Source organism: Colletotrichum karsti, assembly GCF_011947395.1.
Source record: "Colletotrichum karsti strain CkLH20 chromosome Unknown Scaffold5, whole genome shotgun sequence".
NCBI classification, from domain to species: domain Eukaryota; kingdom Fungi; phylum Ascomycota; class Sordariomycetes; order Glomerellales; family Glomerellaceae; genus Colletotrichum; species Colletotrichum karsti.
The window spans coordinates 747518-767874 of NW_024065905.1; the positions used below are offsets into that span (position 1 = coordinate 747518).

The 20357-nt window shown below is 56.3% G+C and overlaps 5 protein-coding genes across 5 annotated transcripts; 2 read left to right on the top strand and 3 right to left on the bottom strand.

Moving 5' to 3' along the window:
* Positions 1-62: 62 nt before the first annotated feature.
* CkaCkLH20_02232 (uncharacterized protein) lies at positions 63-2340 on the bottom strand (the record flags this gene model as incomplete). The annotated part of the gene is made up of 5 exons (XM_038884951.1): positions 63-580; positions 639-739; positions 796-1914; positions 1963-2227; positions 2283-2340. 5 exons carry the CDS (start codon positions 2338-2340, stop codon positions 63-65), a joined length of 2061 nt encoding a protein of 686 aa, XP_038749739.1.
* Positions 2341-4517: 2177 nt separating this feature from the next.
* CkaCkLH20_02233 (L-galactose dehydrogenase) lies at positions 4518-5684 on the top strand (the record flags this gene model as incomplete). The annotated part of the gene is made up of 1 exon (XM_038884952.1): positions 4518-5684. The coding sequence occupies one exon, from the start codon at positions 4518-4520 to the stop codon at positions 5682-5684; it is 1167 nt and encodes a 388-aa protein (XP_038749740.1).
* A 352-nt stretch (positions 5685-6036) lies between these two features.
* On the bottom strand, positions 6037-8703 carry CkaCkLH20_02234 (uncharacterized protein; the record flags this gene model as incomplete). Its single annotated transcript, XM_038884953.1, has 2 exons — positions 6037-8244; positions 8305-8703. The coding sequence occupies 2 exons, from the start codon at positions 8701-8703 to the stop codon at positions 6037-6039; spliced, it is 2607 nt and encodes an 868-aa protein (XP_038749741.1).
* Positions 8704-12432: 3729 nt separating this feature from the next.
* CkaCkLH20_02235 (hsp70 family chaperone) lies at positions 12433-14566 on the bottom strand (the record flags this gene model as incomplete). The annotated part of the gene is made up of 6 exons (XM_038884954.1): positions 12433-12692; positions 12756-12897; positions 12949-13293; positions 13352-13454; positions 13510-14449; positions 14512-14566. 6 exons carry the CDS (start codon positions 14564-14566, stop codon positions 12433-12435), a joined length of 1845 nt encoding a protein of 614 aa, XP_038749742.1.
* A 991-nt stretch (positions 14567-15557) lies between these two features.
* CkaCkLH20_02236 (uncharacterized protein) lies at positions 15558-18985 on the top strand (the record flags this gene model as incomplete). Its single annotated transcript, XM_038884955.1, has 4 exons — positions 15558-16248; positions 16307-16632; positions 18171-18708; positions 18759-18985. The coding sequence occupies 4 exons, from the start codon at positions 15558-15560 to the stop codon at positions 18983-18985; spliced, it is 1782 nt and encodes a 593-aa protein (XP_038749743.1).
* Positions 18986-20357: the final 1372 nt, after the last annotated feature.

The following is a 20357-nucleotide window of genomic DNA, read 5'->3' on the forward strand; positions in this document are numbered from 1 at the left end:
ATGATACGGAAAATCAGTAGTCTGCTAACTTCACACGATCTAGCCCCAGTCCCTTCAAAGACTCACGACTTGACAAGCATGAAAAGCTCTCCCTCCTGAGTGTTGTCACTGGCGACAAACAACCTCGAAAACGAGCGGTCCCAGGCAATACCCGAGGGCCTAAAGCAGGTCGCACCGGTACAGCTTCCCACATTCGTGCTCCAGAAGATGTCACTGTATCCCGTCTTCGAAGTCGGCGCCGCGACAGGGTCATATTGGCCGTTCGAGAGTTTCGTGAACGGCACGACCGAGACCTTGAAGCCCGTCGCGGGCGACCTGTTCCACGACCCGTGAAGCGTCACGTAGAGGTTCTGGAAATTCTGGTCAAAGACGGACGCGATGGGCGCGCTGTGGGCTTGCAGCGACAAGCGGGGCGAGACGGAGCGCTGGGCGCAGGTGTCGTCGTTGAACGTGCTGTTCGGGGCGACTACGAACTGCTGGCCGACGGCGAAGGACTTGTCCGTGATGACGGAGGGTTCCCAGACTGTGAAGCAGGTTGGGTAGCCGTACCAATTCTCGTTGGGCTTGGACGGGTCGCCGACTAAGACAATGTCAGTTCGCTCAATATCTTTGGCTCGTGGGAATTGATGGAGACGTACGGAAGTTGAGCTCTTCGGCGGGGTTGTCGTTGTGAATATCATAGCTGCGGCCGTTGACTGTTCTGGTGAAGTCATCACCGCTGTTCTCAACGCCCCAAATCCTAATTCCTCACGTTAGCACTGACCAAAGGGTCGGGAAGAAGAGGATGGATCATACATGTTGTTGCCATCTGCTGATAGAGCAACCTCGTTGCGCAAACCCCAGCCAAGGAACCATCCCTGAGAGGCATAAGTCCAACCTCCAGAAGGCACGCTGCGCATATCGAAAACCTTGACCACAGCGCGCCCTACGCCCTTGTTGAGCGACTCATAGTCAAAGTTGTTATACGAACCCTGTTGAATGACAAGCAGATGCGGCGTAGCCGGCGGGATAACCAGCGCCCTCGTCGGATGGCCGCCCTGTTGCATGCCCTTCACGACGACCGTCTGCCCACTCACGCTCTGCGACTGGGCATCGTACGCGAAGGACCAAGCCGTGGTCATCGAGCTGACATATAAAGTCTTTCCGTCGGGTGTGAAGCCGATGCCGTGATTGAGGGATGGGTTGTTAATCAGGGTCTTGGACGACGAGATGCAACCATCGCTCCCGAAGGTGTGCACAGTCACGCCCCGGCCAGACTGCACCACCAAGAGATTCCCCAGGGAGTCGACGGCCACGCCACGGGGACCGCTCAGAGAACCCGCGAGCTTTACGGCCCTCCAGCCGGTGGCGGTCTGGTACCCGAACCTGAAGGCGCTCACGCCGGCGCACGAGTTGGGGACGGGGAGCACGGGGTCCCTGGACACGATGGACGACGTTGCGGTGGAACTCGGGACTGAGACAGTCGTAACCGAGCTGCTTGGAGGGACGCCGGTCCGGGTGACTGTGGTCTGGAGAGTGGTGGTTGTACGCACCGTGGCGGTCGAGGTGGCTGTCATCAACGTGGTCACGGTCGCGGTGCTCGCCGGGGGCTCGCTTCCGCCACTTTCTCCTCTGGCCCACACATCGAAATTGGATGACTGCGCTGGCTCGAAGTCGTGATTCCAGTGTCCTACGCGCTCATGGATTCCGAAGGTCGTCTCGTTGGATGCCGGGTCGTCGACCGGAACCCCTGAGTAGGCGAACGCCAAGTAGTTTTCCCCGTCGGGATTCAAAGCAGTCGGGTCGTTGCCAAACGGTGCGAAGTAAGTGCAGCCTGTGCAAAGAGCCGTGACAGAGTAGTGTGTTGCGTTCACGACAGTCCCGGGAAGGACAGTATAGGTGGCGTCCTCATATGGCGGGGGTGTAAAGTAGCCGCTGCTTGCCCTCAGTCTTCTGATTGCCCACGAGAAGGATTCTACTTACAAGGCCATGCGGGAAGAGACAGTGACATCTTCCCCGTTCACCCAGACGATGGTCAGAGGATTATATGTCATGGCACCGCCCCAGGCTAGACCGGCCCATCCCACCTCAATGGGAGCAGTGATCTGAACGATGGCATCGTATGACTCGCCGGAAGAGGCCCCCTCGGGAATGGCAATGCCAAAGGTGATACCTGCTTCATTGGTGAAAGAAGCAAAACACCTGCCCAGGCGATCACAATAGGTTGATTGTTGCTCTTGCGCAGCGGCTGAGGGATACTTTAGCGAAGGGCTCATGAATAGTCAGTGGATATCTATCCTTACCAAAGCCGACGAGGGCTGTGGTCCCGAGAGCACGAAGTAGCCAGCGCATGGTACACATAAAGTTGACCTTGACCTACGAGGTGCAGAGGATGTTGAAGTTTCTCCCAGGTGCCGTGAAGTATCTGGGGTCTAGAAGCCTTTAAACGTTTGGTATCCGGCGTATCCAGCAATTTCTCGGAATATAGCTCCTTGAGATGCATCGGGGGGTCGGTGATGGTGTGAACACATTCTTGATCATGAAGAGCCGAGCATTTTGAGACGCCTAAAATGATTAAAATAGAAACATCGAGGTACTCGTAAGCTGTCCCTCCGCCAGACGTTCCGGGATACCACAGGAGGAAGTGACAGGCCGGTCTGGAGGCAGCTGTGCGATCCATAGTGACAAACATGAGTTGTGACCGGTAGTGCTAACGACTCTTCGTTGTGATAAAGGTCAGCAACGAGTTGACCAGAACCTCATAGGACAGGAACTACTCGAGGCAATAACTTGACATGACACTCAGAGGTAAACAGGTTGCCAAGGCGGCAGAATGTGTCTGACATATTGCGCCGATGTCGTGGTGATTTAAAAGAGTCTTGAACCAGCTGTCCTGCAGGCCGCGAGAACTGCCGGGACGTTGGTGACATAGATAACGATGTGCAGCTTCGGCAGACACTTGCCTGAAAGAAGTCAGAGAGGCCAAAGCCCGAGAATTTCTGTCCAAATATGGTCATGACGGGACGACATCTCACAACAAGAGGATACTGAACCGCAGAAAGAGGGTTTCTCAAATTGCGAAGTCATGAGTTTGGCATGATTCTTCTTACGGCAACAGCGTGATTGGGAGGCTAAATAGGGAAAAGTGACTCAAAGAATGGTTCGGCCACTAGGCGATGCGGGGGAGTGAACATGATGGGCAGTCCGTGAGTTTGGTCCGGAACCGACCAACAAGCAGGTTCGGTAGAAAGAAATCGGTGTGCGGTGGGTGGTGTTTAGGCTAATAACCTGCCATATCGAAAGATATGACAACCACACAATTCTGTATAGAGGCTCTGACGTGATGAGGGGTGAAGAGGCTACGAAACATGCAGCAACTGCTCATAATGTTCATTTCATGAAGAGACACGTTTAAGCCCACGACCTGCTGTCTCTGGGCTCGTTCGCCAATCGATTCTGGGATATTGAAGAGACAAACGTCTAACAACGAAAAGAACAAGATCTCTGCCGATACGACTTCTCAAGGAAAAATGAAGTTCAGGCGATGTAGATGGGAAAGCGGCGGCGTTATTTGCGGAAGCTTGGAACTGATAGCGAGTTCTTATCGATAAGAATGATCGAGATAAGGAAGGATAAGAGGATCGGCCCACGATGCAGAATTTGCCTTACATAATCACATCCTTCAGAGGGATGTGGAAGAACAAGCGAACTTGGCCATTTGACTGGCTGGCAAGTAATTCCAACGTCACTTGTGTTTTCTCGACTCACCTTTTCCAGAACGATTCCATCAGCTTTCATCATCTCACCATCTTGCTTCAACCCTATTCACCACGATGCTAATCAATCAGACCTCCTCAGCCTCCATAGCTTCAAATGGCGCCCTCACCCACCATCTCCCCTGATAACCACGGGTGTCCCTGCTGAATCGGTGCCAGAAAGTCCCTCTCAGGTCTAGCCGAATCACGCCGCCAGCAGCGCTCCACGACGCCTAAAGACGGGGCTCTCATTCACAAACCAACCTTGGATATCAAACATGGACTGGTCAACCAAAAGAAGACAGCGCAGTCCAATGAAGGAAACACGTCCCCAAACGGAAGGCAGCTACAGGCGCCGCTCGGCCTTCGGAAGTAAATCGCTTCCCCCGTCCGGCTTGCCAAACACCAAGAATGCCAGCCCCGAACCGAGCCTTTCCAGATCAAGACAAGAAGGAAAGTAGAAGAATCACTTACACCAGAAAAAAACAGATGAAAGTCCCTCCCCCACCTTTCCGGCGGGGCACTGTCGCAAATCGCATTCGGGGCACCCGGACGCGCGCCGCGGGGTGGTCCCCTAAACTTATCTCGGACCCAGGAGAGTATCATTGACGTGCTCGATCCTTATTTTGCGCCGCGGCCCCGGTCTCCCACAACCGTCCACAGCAACACCAACAACACCCACCGTCACTCTCTCTATTTCCTTCTCTAGATCATATTGGACGCAGGTTTCTCTGCTACAACAAACTTCTCCAGACGCAATTTTCTCCCAGCAAAACCCGCACAATGGCCACCCCGCGAACCCCCCTCTCCGCCGTCCTCCCGCCTCTGATCCTCGGCACCGCGACCTTCAACTACCAATACGTCTCCGACCCCTCCCGCATGCCCTCCGTCGACATCGTCTCCCGCGCCCTCTCCCTCGGCATCACCGCCTTCGACACATCCCCCTACTACGGCCCCTCCGAGTCCATCCTCGGCGCCGCCCTGCGCGCCCTCGCCCCGCCCCGGGACTCCTACTTCCTCGTCACAAAGGCCGGCCGCCTCGGGCCCGCCGAGTTCGACTACTCCCCCGCCCACATCCGCGCCTCCGTCCACCGCAGCCTCGAGCGCTTGGCCACCGACCGTCTCGACCTCGTCTACACCCACGACGCCGAGTTCGTCTCCCCCGACGACGTCGTCGCCGCCGTCCGCGAGCTGCGCCGCCTGCGCGACGAGGACGGCCTCCTCCGCTACGTCGGCATCTGCGGCTACCCCGTCCCCGTCCTCTGCGAGCTGGCCGAGAAGATCCTGCGCGAGACCGGCGAGCCCGTCGACGCCGTCCAGTCCTTCTCGCACTTTTGCGTGCAGAACGACACCCTCGGCTCCGACGCCGTGCTCGCGCGGCTGCGGGACGCCGGGGTGGGCGTGGTCACGAACGCGAGCATGTTGAGTATGGGTCTCCTGACCACGCGCGGCGTCGACGACGGGCCGATGGCGAGCTGGCATCCCGCCCCGAGCCCGCTGCGCAAGCTCTGCAAGAGCCTCGTGGCCTTCGCCGAGGGCGCGGGGGAGAAGATGGAGGATGTCGCTCTGTACTGGGCCATGGCGAATTGGGCTCGTGTCGGCGGCGCGTTCGGCACCGAGCTGCTGCCACCCACCTTCACCGGCCCAGCCAAGGTCGGTGTCAGTGTCATGGGAGTGACGTCCGTCGCCGAGCTGGAGGAGACGTGGTCCGCCTTCCAGGGCGTCCTCCGCGAGCTGTCTGGCACGCAGACCGAGAGTGACAAGACAGAGTACAGAGGCACCATGGTAAGTCGCCACGAAAAGATCCAACGCTTAGTCGAGGACCAAATGCGACCTGCCCTGGGCGAGTGGCGTAACTACAGCTGGGCAAGCCCTGGCGAAGACTTTGTGCCTCAAACAACACAGTCCTCCGTCGAAGCTGCTCTTCCGGCTGCCGAGCCGCATTTGTAGTTTATTTCGCTGGCGTTGGAGGTAATTGTGTCACAAAATATTGGATTCAAAAATCAGTGTGTGCGTCACTGGGAATGTTACAGCAGTTTTTCATAGACACGTAGAATTGTAGTCGCTGGGATGTTCGTGATCCTCGCCGTGTGCCTCTCGCGAGGTAAAGTACAATAATGGCCATTCACATGGCAACAAAAATAACCACGTCTAATCCGCCTTGTCAAGAAACACGCTGAACGCCTTGAGTGTTACCAGTTTCCCCACCTTCCGATGTATGCAAAATAGCTCCTCCCCCGTCTTCTATAATGCTCCTGCAGAGCAGCGTATGCCGCGTAGTCCCCTCGTCATGTTCGTCCACTCATTGCGTTATCTCAGATGACCTCTCCACAACGTTGTCATGACCCAATCGCTTAAACTCACTGTCACCCGTATCGGGTGCTGGAGTCACTGGCGTGATCATGACCTCCGGGGTCGCTGCCTCGTTTCCTGAAGAGACCTCGTCTCTGCTGAGAGATTCCCTCGGCTCCTCAGGAATCGTGGGCGGGGGCTTCAGAGTCCCGGCATTGGTTTGCACCGGCTGCTCGACGTGGGCGTCTTCGATCTGTTCAGCTTCCGGCTCATCCTCGTCCGCCTTCTTCTTGGACGGGGCGCCTTGCGCATCACTGGCCGCACCCTCCTCTGTCTGATTCGCCTCGCCATTCTCGATATCGACTCCAACCATTTCTGCCAGGCTCCTGAAATTGTACAGTGGTTCGGTGTTGTCGCGGTCGCCCTCCTCGCTTTTGCCCCCGACACTCAGCTCGCTTGCCCGTGGATCAAGGTACGCAGGGTTGGTGTAGCTCCCGTTGTGACTGTCAGCCAATGAGGATGATATTGAGGACGCATTGCTCATCTGCCTAAGATGAGAAGGGCCGCGGCTCGGTGCTGGGATAGGTAGAGACGGGGTCGACGAGGCGCTTTGGAAACTGCTCTCGGAGGACTGCGTCTCAACGTGCGGGCGCTCAACGGCCTTGCCTTTGGTGTCCGGCGCCGATGTGGGTCCCGGGTTGCTTGACGCTGCAACAGGAGATGTCTCGGCGCTGCCGGTCGCAGAAGTTGACTGGGCTCCCTGGACCGTCGCCTCGACACGAAGGTTGCTGGTTGTGCTGTTGCCCCGACGGCGGCCAAGGCCAAGCGATAGGCTGCTGCCGCTGGCAGAGCTTTGCCCGGGGCCGTAAACGCTTTGGCGATCCTGCTTCTTCTGAGCTTTGCGCTCCTCCTTTTCCTTCTTTTTGGCCTCCTTGCGGTCGGCCTTCTCTTGCTTTCGCTTCCTCTCGTCCTCGGCGGCGAGAGACAGACGAATAGCTTCCATGAACATCATGTCCTCCAACTCCTCCATCCTGTTACGCCTATTGTTGAGTGCTCCACGTCCTGAAGATCCGCGCGGGCCGGGTTCGGGTCCGTTCTGGCCGCCTCCACCCTCGCCTTCTGTGTTGCGACTAGGACTCGACTCCGCCTGCGCGTTGGACGGTCCCGACGGCGTGTGATTTCCAGTGTTGCGTCGACTAAAGCGCCCGGGCCTAGTGAATGCGAAGCCGCGCTGCTGTTCATTGTTGCCCATCAAAAACGCGGCGGTGTGTAGTGCCGTCGCCGCCGCAGCTCTGCGAGCCTGATGGGCGCGTTGAGCTGCCAGCTTTGTCGACCAATCCGGGCGCACGCGGTCGGTGGTAACTACGTTCGGGGCGTTGGCCGACAAACTCTGGGCTCTGCGTCTACCAGATGTCGGAGATGTGGGGGAAAGCGTAGAGTTCAGAGAGCTCTGTGACGACATGGCGGTGCCCTGGGCGGGGTACCCAGAGATGGCGTAAGTAAGGCCGCGGCGGAAGGGAGGAGCGTCGTATGTGACACCAAACTCGGTTTGCTGGCAGTAGGGACACGTCGCGGGCTCGGAGATCAACATCTCGGGAGACTCTTCGGGGCTCGGCTGCTCGTTGGGTTCTCCGTGGTGCTCAGGGTAGTGGGGGTCCGCGCGCTTGATCTGCACGAAACACTCGCTGCAGATTGGCTGATCGCAACACCGAGTTCGGTTCAGGTAGGGAGGATAAGTCAAGAAGCAGATAGGACACTCGGTGGCGTCCTTGTAGAGGAAAACCTCCAGAGGCTGTCCGTTGACGCAAGGGTCGTTGGGCAGCTGTATCTCACGAGGGGAGACATCTGCCGCAGAGTTGTTCCGCGAGCTGCTTCCGCTGAGGGCGGCGGCGATAGCTTTTGCGCGGGGTTTGAACGGCGAGTTGCTACGTTGTTGCTGATTTGTAGGGGACGAGATGCCAGAACCTGGCGCAGAGGCGCTGCGGTCCGAGCCAACTGACAGCGATCGAGGGCCCATCGGTACGGTAAGGTTTGCGAGGTTTTGAGAAGACTCGGTAGGAGAGGCGGGTGAGTTCGCCTTGGGGATGAACTCGGGCCGAGGCTGTTCGTCAGCGGCCGGGATGGGGAGGCCGCGGCCGGCACATATGAGCTGGTATTCGGTCCAGCTTTCGGAATAGTCGTTCAATCCCCTCCAGAACGGGGCGAGGCGTCGCTCAAGCTGTGAATACACATGTTAATAAAATCGTCGAACAAATCAAGTGGCTGTGAGACTCCTCACCTGCAGCTGGCGAACAGTGGGCTTGCTGAAATCCTCGGGGCCGGTGTATGTGCCCAAGGTGACGAGGTAGCCGCCGTCGACGTGCTCTTCCTTGAGACTCCGCTCTCGTTCCTTTTCTCTGGCTACGCGCTCCCTCTCGAGACGGCGGGCTTCTCTCTCTTGTCTGGTCTCTCTGCGCTCGTACGGAGCGTCTTCTCGTCCTCCAACACTGGAAGATCCGGCTGCTCCGAGACCCAGCAGGTTGAGGTCGGCTCTACTGAAGCGGCTTTGCCTCCTTGAGCTAGGGCGGTCGCTGTGCCCCTCGCGAGAATGGGAGGGGTTGAGGTACGCCGCCTGGGTCTGGCGATAGTCGGTCGCCGGATCGGACGGACGAGACTCTTTCGTGTTGGAATTTCCCATGGTGACTCTTGATGACGTGGAATATGCAAAGCTGTCGAATCGAGGTGATGTTTGGGCGCTATTGAGCCCAAGTGAAATGCAATACCTGGCCCTGGATGCGAGGCAACGAAAGTCGCGGCGATGAGCAGTGAATCAGCGCGAAAGGGTGTCGGGAGGCCGTAACAATGCTCTTCGATCGGTCGGACGATAGTAAACCGTTATTGGGTCGTCGGGTGGTACCGTGGACGTGATGGGAATGACCGCCGCAGTTGTGAATGGGGGTTCGATGGGTCGAGTCAACAATGCATCCTTTAGACGAGGGTGAAAAGAAGTGCGAGCATTGTCCAGTGCGTATGAAGTGGCAAGTGGATGTGATGTGTCTCGTCTGAACCGGGCGTTGGGTTGGGCCGCTGGCAATGGCCTGGTGGTGGTGAGGGCGGGCGGCGGCAGCGATGGTAAGAATATTGTTGATGGATGATGGATGATGCTAAGTTGGCGGTGCAGTGTTAATGATTGACAGGCCAGGGGTTTGTAAGGTCGGTAAGGTACGGTAGTACGCAGGCGTTATGTTTGGGTAGTGGTGGTACTCCGTAATACGGTACGGGTACACAGAGCGAAACAGCGTGTTTTGGGATGGGCACCGGTCGGGCGTGTCGGGTCGGCGAAGCTTGTGACGAAAGGACCTGAGTGGACTGGACGGGATGTCTCCACAGACGTGCTTGTTCTTGTTGTCGGAGGAGTACGTGCGTCTGCGTGGCTGGGTGCTGGGCAGCCAAGCAAAGTTTGGAGTCTTGACAACTTCTTCTTCTGACGACGGCGGTCAGTAGAAGTAGAGATATGCCCAGACGGAGGGACGGAGAGCTCGGTCGGCGGTTGGCGGTTGGAGATTGATGAGGTGGTTGACTTGACGGTTGGGTTGACCAGACAGGCGGGAGGATAAGAGAATTGGCGGAGAGACAGAGAGAGAGAGAGAGAGACAGAGATAGACAAGGAATCCGTAGAGGCCCTGGTCGATGGACGGATCGGGGATAGCGACAACTCTAGGAGCTGTTGACGGCGCTGTCACCACAACAAGATGTCGTCGAAAAGAAAAGAGGGCCGAGCCAGGTCGCACGGAAGGCCGGGGAATTGTGTGGTTGGTTAACTATCAGTGGGTGAACTTGAGAAGTGCGTGCTGGCGCCTAAGAGAGAGACTGGCGCATTTCTCAGTGTCACTATCACTGTCAAGTCAAGCCAAGTCAGTATGATGCTTTCGCCAAGTCGATGTGACGTCGCGATGGATGTCCACGCGAGACTGGGAAAAAATTAAAATAACGAAAAAAAGGTCAATGAGAAAAAATAAATGTGGAATATTTTGGGGAAGGGACACGGGATGACGGAGCATGCGAAGCAGGCGCAAAATCAAGAATCAAGGCAGGAAGGGTCCAAGAGGAAGTTCCGGATTTGCAGCTTCCTCGCCCAACGCTCCTGCTGCTGCTGATGCTGATGCTGGTGCTGCCCTGCCGGTGAGGAAGGGACGGTCGGGTGCGATGAGGTAAGGTGGGATGGAAGGGAAGGTGCGGCACCGTCAAAGTCCTTCTTTGGAATTGAAATGTATTTCTAGCCGTATACAGCAGGCTACAGGGCAGGCTCAGCGGAATGTGATACTTGGTCTCAGGAAAAGGTACATGGAGCACTGTGGATGCGGAAAGAATGGGGATGTGGCCGCCGGCGACGCTCGATGACAGGACATCAGTCTGGACCGAAATCGCTGGCCTGGCAGGACCGGCCCGGGTGGTCTGGGCAGAAGAGGGGCCACGAGGTGCACCTTCTTCATTAGAGAAAAGTATCCACGAGAAGGAGCAAGAGTGCATGCCTCTCTTCAGTGTTTATTCAGAAAAGAAGCACAATCTTAACCATCGCTGCCTTCCTTATTATTACTTTAATAACTATCTCAGGCAGCAGGTGTAGAGGTAGGAGATGCTCTTCTCAGACAATTCAATGGTGCTTGCGTTGCGGTACGTACCTTCGTGAGGTAAGTGAGGTGGACACTGAGGGGCAAGAGGCTGGCGTGGAAGGTGGGCCTGGCGGAACCCCTCCTTCCCCAAGACCAAGACGCAACACTTAAGACGTGCATGCAGCATGCTCACCGTGTGCGGAGGTATCCTTCCATGCATTTCCCCGCGGAAAGATACATGGCCACAGCATCTTAAGCTGCCTTGGGTCGGACGGGCGTTGTCAATGCCGTTGTCAATGCTGCCTCTCTATTCCTCTTCTTTTCCATCTCCTGCTATGGACGAGACGCAGTTGCGGAAGTGTCTGATGAGGCATTATTGCAACCCGGGCTGCCTGCAACTCTGTCGACAAAGCATACAACTTCGGCTGGCATCAGCCTGAGTCGTGAATCGCAACTTCAGCCATGGCTAGAGCCAGCTTGAGATGGCGTCAAATGGCCACCCGAGAGGGGCATCTCGGTACTCCGTAAGGTAGTCAACTAAGATAATGTACCTCATCCCAAGTCACCTCTAGCTTCAGCTAAGATGATTTTCAAAGACCGCGTACGAATACTACCTCAACCAAAGCCCGCCCGCTCATCAACTTCATCTTGAAAATCCTGCTTCCGGCCTACCCGCAACCGTCTGCGGGAATAATGACCGACCTGCCCATCACCGCCTCTCATCGATGAGAGCACCACGGCACCAGGGGAACCAATAACCTCATTCAACAAGCCTTCGGTGTCTCTCACCTATGTCTTGAACCCCTATTATCTCACTCCAACCACATGGATGCCCATCTCCTTGACACCCACAACACCAGAAGCACGTCCTCCTGTCTCACTCTCATCTCACCATCCATGACTCCCATCCTCTGCCGCCCCTCAACACCGCAATCGCCCCCAAAAAGTCTCGCGGCCGCGGCTCTGTTCATCCATCAACCATGAATTGGCCCCCCGACGCCTTCATGCACGCCCACCACGACAGCCCGCGCGCTCCAGAGCTATGATGCCTCACGGGCTTGAGCGTCTTACCCGGTGCGCTGCGCCAAAGTTCCAGAATCGAACCCGCCGCCATTTGATCTGCGCCCATCCACGTGTCAATCGCTGCCGGCTTAAGCATTGCGCTTGGCATCCTCATCTCAACAGGCCCAGCCCAGCAACACCGACCGGTCAGTCTCAGTCGCGCATGCTCGCACACATCCTTCACTTCACCGTCACGGTCTCATCTGTGAGCCGTATTGCTGAGGCCGTGTCTGCTTACTCATTCGTTCTCAGCCCTATCAACTTCAATCCCGAACATGAAGCATCGTATTCGTACAGGATCTTGTATTGGACCTGCGTCGTCTTTAATGATAAGATATCAAACGTACATTGTCCAGTATTCTACAATGTCTAATGCTTACGCTAATGAATGAAGTTTGAGAAATGCTCAACTTCCGCAATACCTCATGCCCTCAGCCACACACCCTCCGCCTTCTGTCAAGCCCTAGCCGCCTGTCGACTTATCTCTGCGACAGCGGCCATGACGCTGTCGCGTGATCTTCTGAGACACTCATCCCACCATGTTCACAGCGTTGAATATCAAAACGCCGTCTGCACCCCACGTTTGACAATATGCGTGATCAACGGCTCGCGCGGCCTCGCCCTCAAGTCTCGCAGTGGTTCACCCCAGGCCCAAGTCGGTGACATTCGCGTCCTGAATGCCTCCGTCATGGGTCACTTCTCCCGCCAACCAACTTGCCAACATTATCGGATCCGACATCGTACTTGGCCCGTCATGAACTGCCGTTAGCTTTCACGCCCTTCTCATCCCACATCACGGCAATCGGCTCGTGGTTGCCAGAAAACTTCTGCCCGCCGAACCACAGTTCAAACCTGATGTCGGCGGGCGCGATAATCACCCGCACATCGAAGTTCAGGATGTAGTACGTCGTGCCCTTGGAGAAGCAACTTCCTCGCTTGTGCTTGAGCACCAGCTGGTCCTGCTGCACTCCGGTAAGGTTGCTCTTGACGTCGCAAAGCTTCGTTGCCCCAGCTAAACCGTGTTAGCCACGACTCCCCTCCCTTGCCAAGCTCCTCGGCTCGTTGGCCGACTTACCGTGCTTCAAGCTCTTGGGGAGGAACGATGCCTCGTTGTGAGAAATGACAATGTTGGCATCCCATGATCTCCTCGTATCTCCAGCCCCGAGAGATATCGCAAGAGAATGCACCAACGGCGAGTTCGGGTTGACCGTGTCTCCCTGCCACCTCGTCAGCACATGTTTTCCCAAGCCCTGAATCCCCACACACACCTTCTTGATGAGCCACCGGATCTGGTTGACGGCCCATTTCTTCTTCGGATCAAAAGCGTCGTCCTGGATATCCTCGTTAAAGTGCTGCTGCGGCGAGTACACCTCCTTGATCACCACGCCGTAGCTGGCCCGAGCTATGCGCGTCGCCAACACCGAAAGTCGCCCCGTCTCCATCTTTTGCTGGTGGTCCAGCAGCAAGCCGCGCACGACGACGAGTTGGGGGTCTTGGCAGGGGATCACCGCGACCTTTTCCGCGTTCTGGTGGGCATAGTTCTGGAACTGGGCCTGCAGACTATCTCGAACGTATGCTGAACCTCCCAATCCTCCCGATAACACCATGTATTCCTAACGTGATGGTATTAGTCAACGTCATATAAGATCAGTGGTTGTCCGCACGACGTACGATGGCTTGTGGTTGTTGCTTCTGGATGAGCCTATCCAGCTGTTCCTCGATACACCGCATGATTCCGTCGATCTGGACGTCGAAGAGCACTTGAATCTCCTGCCTATGAGTTGTCAGCAAACCGTTGCCTGGCAAGCGACCACAGTAAGTCAACCTACATGGTAAAAAGCATCCGCCCGTCCACGATCCTAAGCCCCTCGTGGTTGAAATCATGCGAAACACCCTCCAACTGCATCTTGAAGACGGGCTGCATGTAAGCTCGCTCCCCAAACTTATGCTTCACCGTCTTGAAGTGATGACTCCTCGACATCCTGAACGCAAAGTCGCGGGGAAGCAGGTGTCCAACCTCGGGATGGTCCGCCAGGCGCTTGTTCACCAGGTGGATGAAGGCCACGTCGATCAACGACGCCCCGATCCCCACGCCCTTGACCTCCGATATCTGCGACATCTGCGGGTACTGCGTGTCCGTCGACGTAATCTGCATCACGGCGAGATCGGTCGTGCCGCCGCCGGCATCGACGGTAAGGAAGAGAGACCCCATCTGGAAATTCACCGCGCTCGTCTTCAGCGTGGCGACAGCAGCAGCCTCCGCCTCCGTCAGATCGACCTGCGCAAAGTGCCGGGCCCCCTCGGCGCCGAACCCGGCGTCGTGGATGATCCGCTTGAACGAGTTGATCGTCTCCATCTTGGTCCACGTCGTCGGCACGCTGAAGAGGAACGTCACGGCCATGTCCGTCCACCCGCCCGTGTGCCGCCTGCCGAGCTGCGTCTCGATCGACTCCTTGACGTGGTCGAACACCTCCCTGAGGAAATCGGTGACCAGCCTCTCCGCCTCCGCGACGTTGCGCGGCGCGTTGGGGAGCCCCCGCTGCTGCCACGCCTCGAGCGTGTCCTCGTCGATGAAGATCTTGAAGAACTCGCGCCGCAGCTTGCCCGCCATGCTCTCCTCCTCGTCGCCGCACATGAAGCCCCATTTCGAGAGGCTGCCGTCCGCGTTGTAGGTGAGGACGGTCGGGACTTTGCGCTCGCCTCGGTCGCCGCTGCCGGGCCAGTCGTTGATGACTTGGATCGGGGTCTTCGGGGTCATCCAAGCGACACCTGGGTCGTGGTTGTTAGTGTGTTCGGTTGGGATGAGAGTCGTGTACGAGTGTATGCGTTACCTGTGAAGGTGGTGCCCAGATCAATCGACACCAGCACATCCGGCTTGTCGCTCATGATGAAGGACGGGGGTGTCAATTGAACACAAGTGGCTTTTCTTGTCACGGTCAATGAGATGAGAGACCGCACCGCCTTCAAGATGATGATGTTCTTGCGACGAGAAGCTGTAGTCTCGGCTTTCAATTGTCTGATGTTTCCCGAGAGAGTGTGTCGAGAAGAGAAGGCTGGCAGGTCACACTTCATGTCATGACGGATGCCCACCCCCACCGGCCAGCCTTGTGGCTAGTTCTGACTTGCGAAATGCAAGAGGAAAGACGCGGGGGGTGGAATTCCTCCCAATCATCTACTCCGTACGGCAGAGCTGAGATGAATATTGTCACCCCTGTGACCGGCTCGACGGCAGACAAGGCTCTGCTAGGCACCATTCTCTCACCCCAGACGCCAAAGCTGATAAAGAGATGGTCTCCATGTTCAGCTTGGCGCCACGGGCGTTGAGACTACACCAAATCCATCCGCCGAAAAGAAACCACCACCCTGCGCCATCACGTTAGATCAGGCTCCGGCTAGCCGTTTCTTTCTCGTTGGTAACACAGCCCGTCAACGGTGGCGTCTAGTGGACCCGTTCGCCCCATATCTGCGAACCCTGCCCGTCAGCACGACGTTGCAAGGCGGCAAGCAAGCACCGGGATTCTTGGAATGCAGCTACGTCCTCATGGTTGAACTACTGATGGGGCGTGTAAGTTAGAGTCTACATCAGCTCGAATCCTTCACACCCCTGGGTCTGAAGATCCTCCCGTTGCTACGCGTTACTTGAGTTTGAACCGCCCAGACTTCTCCTCTTCATACCATCCTGGGCATCTTTCATCTTTGAACTTTCTCGTCGTTCTTTCGAATCTGACCACGGCGTTCCTTACGCGTTGAAAAGATGGCATCGTCAGCTACGAGTGTTCCCGCGGTCTCTCCTGCCTTAACAGACCCTCCGGTCCCATCAGCTTCTCCAGCCCAACCGCCGGCAGCAGGAAATTCATCTGCGGTAGCCTCAACCCGACTGATAGTCCTTGCTGACGGCGAGACTTCAACAATCGTGTCTCCCACTGAAAGCGCGAGCTCAAACTCGACACAATCTTCGACTTCTTCCTCCGGGGTGTCGACAGGTGCCATCGCCGGCGCCTCAGTAGGATGTCTCATTGCCGGTCTCGCCATAGGCGCCCTCATCGCCTTCTTCTTCCTCCGACGCAAGAACAACAAGAACCGCAGATACTCGCCCGCGAGCTCTGACACCGGCCACATCGCCGTCGGCCCCGAGCCCAAAGCGTTCTCCTCTTCGGCCCCGGTACCGGTCAGTCATGGGAGCAGCGGCATCCAGATGAGCCAGTTCCTCCTCGACGCGACCCCGGACAAGGAGATCGCCAGCGAACTCCAGGCTCGCGGGGAGCTCATCCAGCAACACGTCGAGAACAACTACCACATGCGGCCGGTGCAAGCGAGCCCTCAGTCGCTCGCCCCCAGCCTTTCCAACTTGGGGATTGGCGAGCTCTCGGGGCTCAGCACGGAGGAGATCGCCGCGCTCTGTATCGATCCCAAGACGCGGCAGGCAGGTCTCCAGCATGTCATCTCGCTCGCGATATTCGGTAGCATCGACTTCAACGCGCGAGGTCGCTACTCCATGCTCCCGGCGCCAATCTCTTCGTTCTTACAATCAGTCCCCCCAGTCGAGTCTCGCGGGGGTGATAAAGAGGGTAAGATCTCTTCTTTCCAAGTCTCAAACATACTGTTCACCTTATTGACCTTCCCCAGCAACCTCACTCGCACTCTCTCAATGGCGCAGCCTGTCAGCCTTTCTGTTACACCCGAGCCGAAGCCAGAGAATGCCCCTCTCCCCGAATGAATCAGAAGTCACTCCCAAGGCGCAGAGCCTCGCCACCGCGCTCAACACGTACCTTCACCACTTTGTCCCGGCGGATCAGGGGAGCCAGCGTCAGCAGCTGGACCACCTGCAGGCCGTCATCCTCGAATGCGCAAGGCTCGGCTACGAGGTCCTGTCTCAGCCTGGCGATTGGCGCTTCACCTACAGGACAGATGGTACAGCGGCGGGCGTGGTGGTCTGCCCCGGTTTGCGCAAGGTCAGCAGCAAAGACGGCAAGACGTACAGCTCTCCCCGTCGGGTGGTGGAAGCCGTTACAGCACAGGTTCCCAGTAGAAACCGATGAGTGACGCTTTTATCATTTGCGTTGAGATGTTGGTGTAATGGAGTATCAGAATGAAGACCGGATACCTAGCTCTCGAAGTAATACTGTAGATTGTGTTGAGTCGCACCGAGGCCACGATTTGTAGACGAACCAGACGTACCTCGCATTCACAAGAATCACACACATCCAAGTTTCAATTTATGATCTTCGCCTCCGTTGAGGAATTTTGGTGTTCAGCCTGATTTTCGCCGACCCCTGGGGTGAAGTTGAGTCGAATTAAATAAGGGGGAACCACGGAGGCTAGGGAATCTCACTGCATGACAGGGATCTATCTGAGTAATTACTTCTCACTCTGGTCGTCACAATCGAACCGTTTGCTTCCCCGAATTCTCCGTCGGACTTTGAGAAATGGAGCCGCATCTTCGAATTTCTTTCCAAACATGTAGGCAACAAACCTCCGTCGTCGGCCGTTGGACTTTAGCCAAGGTAACCGAGTTAATGTCCCGCTCAAGCTGGGATTTACAGTTGCTGCCTACAGTGGACTCAGCTGGCCCGTTGACCCGCCATCAATACTTTACACTCCCTGCCATATCAGGCTCTACTCAATCAGACTTTTGGTGTAACAAACGCCATTGACGCCCTTGGCCGTCGAGCCGAACTCGTCGCCGCTGTCGTTGTCTGTTGTCTTTTGTGGCTTCACTGAGACAGTGAAGACAGCGAAAGGCCGAGTTCCTTAAGAAATGATTGGCACGGCCGTTGTCTCTCGCTACGCCGTAAGCTAATGTGATGCACAATCCTTCCACCTCCGTCTGCGGCTGAGTGGACCGGAAGCCAGCTTCACTGCCACAAATCCTAGTCTCCGGCTAGGCATCCTAACAAACTTGGCTACGACGCCGATGATGCTTGTGTTGGTTAGTGCACCTCTGACGGAATCTTAGAGCCGTTGAGGTCTTAGGCCGGTCAAGGGACGTCCGAGACTCACTGCAGCATGGAGTATGTAGGTGACCACGGGAACTTAGGTTGAAGGTGGCATGCAACCACCCAGCCTCAACCTGCACACCTCTCGGACTTCCACTCAGGACTGATTTGGACAGGCTGCGCCAATATTAGTGACTGAAGAAGATTTCTGACGTGCTGTGAGTGCTCTAGCTGTTCTTCTCGCAAGCATCTTGGTCTTATCCGCCAGCTCATCTTTAGTTCGGGCTGATCGGGTGGCTGTTCGTCGCTGAGTTGCAACAGCGGTGCCTGAGATCATCGGCCATACCGTCGACGCCTCGCTCCTCGGCTAAACGCTTCATTTCAGCTCTCGTTCTATCTAAACTGAGTTCTTCTCTTACACTCCTCAATCGGGTCGTCGTAATACGTAATCCGGACGCCTAGCTACCTTCAACTTCTACCTCAGCACAGTGAGATGCCCCGCATGGCTCCTGCTACCTTTATCACCTTCAACCACCAACTGACCAAGACAACAGGTGGTCATGGATCCCATCACCGGTTCCGTATCGGCACTCCACGCAACATACCAACTCATCCTCTTCAGCGTCGACGTCGACCAAGTCCCGTCCCAAGTACGGCGCAGTCTCGAGTTGGTCCAGACGTGTCACCGGGACCTACAGCACCTCATCGAGATCCGCAACGAGTGCCTCCCTCTCCTCGACAAGACGCCCATTGTCCTGAACCGCGTCAACGAGATCATCGCCGCCGCGAACCAGGGCCTCCTCGAAGTCTGTCAGATCGTCGAGAAATGCCGCCCCGACGCCAATAACGGCAGGGTGCCGTTCAAGAACCGAGTCGCATGGGTCATGTTCGATTCGAGGGAGTTCAGGGCGCAGGAGCCCGTCATCAGTCGCCATCACGCCGCCGTGCTGTCGGAGCTGAATTTTTTGAGGCAGACGGCGCTTCTTGCTCCCCATCTTCTACAGTTTCAACAGCCGCAGGTCGTGGTGACTAGCCAAATCAAGAAACAGACTGAGATTTTCGACAATGTTGCTCTTTTGGGTGGCCTGATGGGTGAGATGGCACTCTCAGGTACTTCATGCCAGTTCCTCCAGAATGACCAGACACCTTCGGTTGTGCGGAAACTGACATGCGTCTCAGGGACAACTCCATACCATACGTCTTCCAGCTCGACCGAGGCAGCTGCTCGAACACCTCCAACGTCAACCGAGCCGAAGTCAATTGGGCCTTTTCCTCAACACCATCTACAGCATCCACCTCGGTATCCTACATACCCGCCGGCCTCGAATCCATCCAAGCACCATACCACAGACTACGAATCGTTCTGTGAGCTCGAGGCGCCTATTGACCCGTCGTTTCGATCGACAACTCCGCGCCCGAAAGCTGTCGGCCAGCCGACCGTTCAGCACCCGATACTCGGTCTCCCACTTGCCGAAGATGACAACCTTTCGCGGCCGTTAACATCTGGTCTTGGTCTTCTCTCATTGCAGCATAGCAACCAGACAAGAGACAGCCTCCTCGATTACTCCTCGACTGCATCTACCCTCAATCTTCACGCGTCGCCAAGGTTTCCTGACTTCACTCCCTCGCACCAAGCCGTTCCATCGTTGTCTGCGACTCCGGCAATACGCATTGCTCACGATGCACCAAGGACGACCACCCCAGATGCACTCCCGGAGCAGCCGAGCGAGCCAGGCGAGTTGGAAAAGGGCGGACCAACGAAATACTCGCGACTAGCCGGATATTTACGACGAAACAAAGACGCAAAGTCGAACTCTTTGGGGCTCAAGTATGGAGGATCCTCGGTCGATTTGAGGCACACCATATCCAGCGAAGACTTGATACCGCCAAAGCCTGCCCGATCTGGTACGACCTCGTCTTCAGAGACAAGGACCGGTCGATGGTTCTCCCCAGACTCTGTCCACGTATTCTCGGGCCGGAACTCCTCAACAGCAACAGTGAATAGCGAAGCCTCAACCTTGATACCGCCGTCTCCGTCATTCACATCCTTTCCATCCGTGTCGGCGTTGTCGCTCAGCACAAGACCAAGCGAAACATCACTTAACGTCGACGTTGGCTTTAAAACATACACAGCTGGAGATCCACCCACTCAGAATGTTCACCACGAGCCTCCATGTCCTCCCATGCAGCCTCGACACGCCTTTACTGAGCCGTCCAGCATATGGAAACCGGCAGAGCGTCCTGGCATACCGAAGTCGGTGACATCGAGATCACAGAGAGAGTCGACGAATCCCACCATCATTTTCGGGTCTCCGTTCTGGAGCTCGGAAATCATGCATGCTTCCAAGGACTCGGACCCCTCGCTGAAGAGGTCGCACACAGATGGAGAAGGGAATCTTGGCCGAACGGAAGCAGGCCTTCACGGAACAGCAGGGCTTATGCCCACTTACAGGGGCAAACACATGAGAAGCGCGAGTTCTCACTCAGACTTGACGTCTCAGAACAAAACATCAACCCCTGAGCCACCGGAATTGTCTTCTATCAACTACGTTCCCGAGGTGGCGGAATTGCCATGATGCGCTGAGGATCCCGGTTGGTGTTAGATTCAACGAGATGGCGCAAGTTGAAGCAAAGAAAATGGTCGTCCGGAAAAGCTTCCGGATAGAGTTACAAAGATACCCAAACAGAATACACACACGATCATTGATAAATTCCTTAGACGAAATGAAGAAAATGCTCAA